This window comes from Limulus polyphemus, unplaced genomic scaffold (assembly GCF_000517525.1).
Source record: "Limulus polyphemus unplaced genomic scaffold, Limulus_polyphemus-2.1.2 Scaffold0, whole genome shotgun sequence".
Lineage (NCBI taxonomy): Eukaryota > Metazoa > Arthropoda > Merostomata > Xiphosura > Limulidae > Limulus > Limulus polyphemus.
In genome coordinates, this window is record NW_013665610.1 from 5,122,376 (window position 1) to 5,129,097 (window position 6,722).

The following is a 6,722-nucleotide window of genomic DNA, read 5'->3' on the forward strand; positions in this document are numbered from 1 at the left end:
ACAAACCTCCATGATCCACAAGCTCGCACCGACAAAGTCAACTGTTAAACGCTAACAGAAGGGATTCAACATAAAACAAAGTAAAAATAATTGTAATACGAACAAATAGAAAATAAACAAAATTAAAAACTGTTAGGTAACATGATTTTCAATATATTTGACTTTTGTATCTCGAAACAAAAAATATATAAAAAATGCAACAAAACAGCGTTGACTAAAATTATTGTAAAGTATTAACAAAAATTCTAGGAAGTGTTTGTAATTTATACAGTTTTTGTTATTCGCGACACAGGTGTTTTAAAGATCGTAAATATTCGTGAAATATAGAAATCCTTGAACGCTAACATTTTTCACAGCTCCTATTATATTTGTGTGTTTTAAATACGTGAGGAACGTATTGCTTTTGGAAAATTAATTTATGATGAACCCCGATTTTATTTCGAATTTTGCGCAAAATTACATGATGGCTATTTGCCCTAGCCGTCCCTAATTTAGCAGCCAAAAAGGCATCACCCACCACCAACTCTTGAGCTTCTTTTTTACCAACGAATAGTGGGATTAACAATCCTGAAAGGACTACATGTTTGGGGGGACGGGGATTCGAACCCTCAACAGATAGCCCATTGCGTAACTTTGTGCATAAATTCGAACAAACAAACAAAACAAACGAACAAAGTGATCAGGTGCCGCTCACCATCTCACGTCTTGTCTCGTTAAGGTTGCGTAGATGTAGTAACGTTAATGGCGTGCAACAGAATGTACAAAGAAGAGCTCGGGTTATATTACTACTACTGGGGTACTCAATATCACTGTTGTTGGCAGTGAAAGTCGCTAGATTTTTCGCTAGTTGCTTTGAAAAACTTTTGTCACAAAAGGAACTCAAATATCGCTAAATCTAGCAACAAAATCACTATGTTTCAACACTGACAGCATAACATCTCGCGGGCGGAGTAGGTATTATCTCCGGAGAACAACAAGACGAAAGTTAGCTGGAACACCTATTTCGAGAAAACTGCCCAGATTCAGAATAAAGAAAATTTTACAAACGTATACGTTGAACTGAAAAGTAAGAAAACTATGGTATGCCTGCATATCACGGATCAACGTTACACAATTATTTTTGTACAAGAAGTAATTGTTAAATGTTACCTCATATTAGATGGAAAATAACACTCACTTATATCACACGCGCTGGCTGTAAACGTACTCAGACTTTTGGTTGTTTGCTTGTTGTTAAGCGCAAAGCTACACAAAAACGGGCTATCTGTGCCTACCACTGGTATTGAAACCCAGATTTTTTGCGTTATAAGCCTTCAGACTTACCACTGAGCCACTGGGGAGAGAGTATGATATCAACAAGAAAGGTTTAAGTTTGAACTTTCACATGTAGTGCCAATAATATCTTTAAATTAGTTATAATTTTAAAACAAATTTTTTCAGGATGTACTTCTAAACTCACCTTTGAAGAAACGTATGAAACATAATTAACAATTTGAGTAAGAGAGAAAAATGCATCTATTGTATTTATAAACGACTCTTATTCTACATGGGACTGATATGAAAATATATAAGCTATACTGTTATACGAAAAACTGTAAACTTGTTAATGGGATTTTCTTATGAATCAAATTGCTATTCTTACCATATTAATATTCTATGTTAACATTTTAGATTTTTAGCCGCGGCATAACGGCTTATAGAATGGCTCTGAGTTTCTTGATTTTTTGTTTTTTTCAAATACAAACTTTTAGCTCATAGCTCCATCATCTCTTCACCGATTTGAGATCTAATTACAGTTTTCGACTCGGGAGGCCAAACCCTTTAAATTGATGTATTTAACCACGCCAAGATCTCATTGATTACTTTACTCTAATCCTGCCTAAAAGAATTTTGAATTGAGAGTAAGCTGGTAGAGATCTTGATTAATAATATAATCGAATCGGGTATACGCGCGCTCCATGCCTGGTATTGCTGGCCCACAAAAATATAGCTGATAAAAAAAGAAAAAAAGGTAACATAGATTAATTTGCTCTAATCCTGCCTAAATGAATTTCAAGTCTCGCGGCTATTGAGGATTCCTTCTTGTTTACATAAGTTCAGAGTGCAAGATCAAACCAATAAAAAAATTGCAAAAAGTATTTGAAAGTGTTCAGTCAGAATTTAGCGTGTCAGAAGCGATTAAATAATTTTGCATGCTAGCAACAGACAGTCTTACTCGCGTATTTAGTTTGTTCTTGAATTACAATAACTTAAGGTAACTGGTTAAAATATAGATATAATGTATATATCTTTGACCTGAGATTTAATCGTGGAATATCTGTTCTTAATGTATCGCCTATCGTTAAAAAAAATAATGTATTACACGAAACGTTATTAATAACATTTTATAGAATATATCTTTGCCTATCGCTTAAACCAGAGACCTAAGTAGTACAGTACTGTTTGAGTTTCTGATTAAATATACTTACGTCAAGAGATGTTTTCGGCATATTATGTCATACTAATATAACCCATGCATATAATAAAACAAGATTATTTTCGATGTGTGATAAATGTTTATATTTGTATTAACTCTTGAAAGGTTAAATTTGAAAATGTTCAATATATTTAATATATGTTTTAGTCAATTAAAACCTGACAGGGTTCGATAACTAACTGGTTCAAGTAATTTGGAAAGTTTATCTCAAACGTTGGATTAATGGTTGAGAATGTGATAGATACTTTTTTTTTATCAATTTTTAATGACTACTTTATTTTTGCCGAATCTTATTCAATATATTGGAAGCTCATATTGGGTGTTGTTTCCTCTGATAAAATTGTATTAATAAATATTGTATTTTTCTTAAAAAATTAATTTTAGAAAAACTATGTTGTTGTTTGTTATTAAGCACAAAGCTACACTGTGCTCTGCCCACCATGGGTATCGAAACCCGGTTTTTAGCATTATAAGTCTGCAGACATACCATTGTGCCACTGGGGGGCTAGAAAAAAAACTACGTAATATTTTAACACTTCTTACGAGAATACCAAAATTGCAATGAGGAACCCATTCCCGGGCAGATTTTGGTGAATTAACAGTTCATTGTTTTACCACGCACCCTTCTCTTCATGATGGTCTTGAAGGACTTTTTACTGATGAAAGCAGAGGTAAGCTAGGTCAAGCATCAAAAGGCACGATAAGTAGTGACTAATATATGGTTCTGAACGAGGAATCTATAAATTTCAAGCAACCAAAAAAAATTTTTTAAAATTAATATTTGACCTAAACATAATATAAAAAGAAAAGAAAACAATGAATTATTAATTTTTAAAATTTCTTTTAAATACCATTATCAAAAATATTAGGTAGTATATTATAGTAATTAACACTATTTAGTTTATTTCCTGATATGAAGTTTCATGATCGTTTTTAAACTATATTTTACCTAAAGAAGAAACTTGCTGACCATGACAAATACGATATTTGTATAGAGATTCCGGAATGGTCGGTTTGTCGTCGAACGCAATACTAGTTTCATGTTTTCCTATTAATAGTGATTGTTGGAGCTCATCTTGTTTTGAAGGAACTGGAGGATAACCAACAGGTTCTTGGACTTCAGAACTTGGCATTATTTCTCGAGATGTGTTTTGAACTGAGAAAGTGAGGGGATAATCAACTGGGCCTTGAGAAATAGAACTTCCTGTTGTTGTTTGGATCATGATTTGATCCGAACAACAGAAACGAACATGTGATGTTTCAGAGAGATTGTTTAGTGTTATATTCCACATAATTTCTGCGTTTTTCGATATATCTATGGATGCTTCTTTCTCAATAAATACTGATTCTTCAAAAATATCCACTATTTACATTCAGATTTTAACAACTAAACAAAGAGTTTGAAACTCTAAAGCCACACTTTTCAAGCATTAACGTGCCATGAAATATTGCTCGCAATATTTTAAAAAAATTATCTTTGGAACTCAAAAAGTAAACCGAGCAATAACATAGTTTTACAAGCGTTAGTGAGTTGCAGTATCCAATGACATTTTATCAGCTACATGACCTCAATTTTAAACAAGAAAAATGAGGTGCAATTTCAATGTTCTTTTATCAGTTAAGAAGCGTTTTATCTTTTAGAAACGTCTAAACACATCATTATAATATTTATTTAACAACTAGTTTTTGGACACGTGGTAAAATCGGCTTGTCAAGTCACTGCTATACTTTAAGCTAATAGGATTTCACAATAAAGCAAATGTAAATAGCCCCCCCCCCCAAAGAAACTTAGAAGGGAAGGTTGCCACGATTCTCTGGAAAGATTCTCTGGCTACTATGTTTAATAATTAATTAGAAAGTCAGAAAATCATTGCGTTAGGTGTATTATTGTAAAGCAGCAGTACATATAAGGTCAGAGAGCTTTCAGCTAATGATAAAACTTCATTTTATATAAAACGTCCCATATTAGAACATGATCAGTATCCCATAGATCTGCATTTGAAGGTATAAGAAAACAATACGGGAAATAATCTGCGCATGAAGTGAGGAATCGATGCGACCTCGTAGGATTATACCTCCTCCCCATCCCCACAAACGAAAAATGTAAGAAAGGCTCAACCAATAGAACCCATGATTTATTTTTATTGTCAAGGGTAGAACCATATTTCACGTTTCTAATGAAAAGGTCTCCCATTTCCCTTAAAAAAATATTTCAATATCCCAAAAATACTGTTTCTAAGTAGTACAGTAAGGGAATTTCTTACAAAACTATTTTTTTAAGAAAGAAGCTATATATTTCATTTATTAGTTTAGTGTGTAGCAAAATTATAATTATCAATTTATATAGACGTTATACAAAATTATGCTTTGTTACTAGTTTTGAAAGATCAAATCAACAAAGTGATAGTCAAAACTTTATGCCATGGAAATCTTGTTCTGATTTGAAGCAATGCCAGTTTACTGAAATATCGAGGTTATCTGTTTGAATAAAGATCCTCATATTCATTGATAATGTTCATTGTATAATGTTAATACGACAATGTTTGGTGCACCTGTACTTACAGGATAAACGCACATTTTAAAGTAAATGTACGTGCTTCATTCCTTGAAGTACAAGTAAAACGTTTTTTCTTAACGAAGTGGTAAACGGGTGTAATCCATTGAATTCGCACAATTTAGTCAACTACTGACTGCGTATACTTGCGAATTTTATGTTATATTGCTGTGGTAACTGTAAGTTTTCTTTAATTCCAAGTTCAAACGTTTAAATGGAGTGAAACATAAATGATAACGAGCATACAGGCCATTGATTTAAAAAATCAAAGAATCTTAAGCAATTTCTAATATTAAGCTACACAATGCCCACATTAATAAAAAACGTAAAAGGAAACAAACAAATAATATTTGCACACTGAAAGTTATTTTTTGATATTTAATCTGTGCAGTTATACATATAAATGTGTGTGTGTGTATATATATATATGTATACATATTTCAATATTTAATACAGTAAAATTTTAATTGTTTTTAATTATGCACAAAGCTACACAAGGGCTATCTGTGCTCTGCCCACCACGGTATCGAAACCCGGTTTCTAGCGTTGTAAGTCCGCAGACATACCTCTGTGCCACTGGGGGGCAAAATTGTAATATGTATGAGAAACTAATTGTTAAATAGGATATTTTCTGTTCCATGCACCGCGTTCAAATAGAAAGTAATATATATTTTTGAATGTAGTTTTTAATGCTGATTTCAGAAATAAGAATGGGAAATATGATCATTTTTTAAGAATTTTTTAAATTTTATTTTTTATTTAAATAAACATGTAATTATTTACTAATTAGTCTAACTTGATCTAACCTCATATAAACTGACCTAACCTAGCAAAATAAAAATATTTCTTTTCATTTCTTCAAATTTTAACTGGATATCTGTCGAGGAACTCCGGTTGAGAATCGCTGTTGTACATCGTGCCTGTGGTAATAACGTTGATAATTAATGGTATAAGCATTGGTTAGTAGAGGGTTTGGTGTTATATTTCTCTAAAGTTTAATACAATTTAGTCTACAGTTTGACTTAACGAGTGTAACGCGGCTGTAGCTATAATTTAAGCTTATTCAGTTATTGAATAAATTCTATACTAAGGACTAGATAGAGAATGTAGTGTTTAAAAATGTAATAGGCCTAATAGTAGTAATACTGTCTTATGACCACTGATCTACATGTATAATCATTATTCGCCGGCTTGTAAAATGTGTACACATTATAGCAATTGAAATTGTATTTTCACATAAGTATAATCTAAAGACTAGTTACTTGTGACTTTTCATTTTAAAGATAAACGTAATTACTTTAGTAATAAGATAGAGTAGAAATAAAACAACGTAATTCATTTAACTCTAACATTAGGCTTAATAGTGTTGGCTACTTCAGTACTTGTATTTAGTTATACTTGTCATAAGACCTTAGTATTAGGCCTATTACATTTTTAAGCACTACTACCAATGACATATAACAAATATAATTGTAACAGTTCTTCGACAGTTTATAAAAGGCGTACACACCATAACAATTTTACTTGTATTTAGTGTTTATTATTTGAAACCAGAGAGACTAAAATGGCTAAAGGTAGCATAAGTGTTAAGCGCTCACGGTTTGTTAGGTGCAAGGAGTGGGTTTTATTTGGGAATTCGGAGATGATATACACGTACCGTATTTTTCGGAATATAAGACGCACCCTTATTTT

General features: G+C 32.1%; 1 protein-coding gene and 1 long non-coding RNA gene across 2 annotated transcripts in view; one reads left to right on the forward strand and one right to left on the reverse strand.

Annotated features, from left to right (window-relative positions):
• LOC106477983 (transmembrane protein 19-like) overlaps nucleotides 1-3,699 on the reverse strand; it is a 29,394-nt gene extending 25,695 nt beyond the window's left edge. Inside the window, exon 1 of the mRNA XM_022385313.1 lies at nucleotides 3,426-3,699. Coding sequence (XP_022241021.1) covers nucleotides 3,426-3,699 — 274 coding nt within the window. The remainder of the gene's footprint in view (nucleotides 1-3,425) is intronic.
• Nucleotides 3,700-5,960: 2,261 nt separating this feature from the next.
• The window catches only part of LOC111085527, a 5,032-nt gene continuing 4,270 nt past the window's right edge, over nucleotides 5,961-6,722 (forward strand). The window contains exon 1 of the long non-coding RNA XR_002610355.1: nucleotides 5,961-5,989. This is a non-coding gene — a long non-coding RNA (uncharacterized LOC111085527). The remainder of the gene's footprint in view (nucleotides 5,990-6,722) is intronic.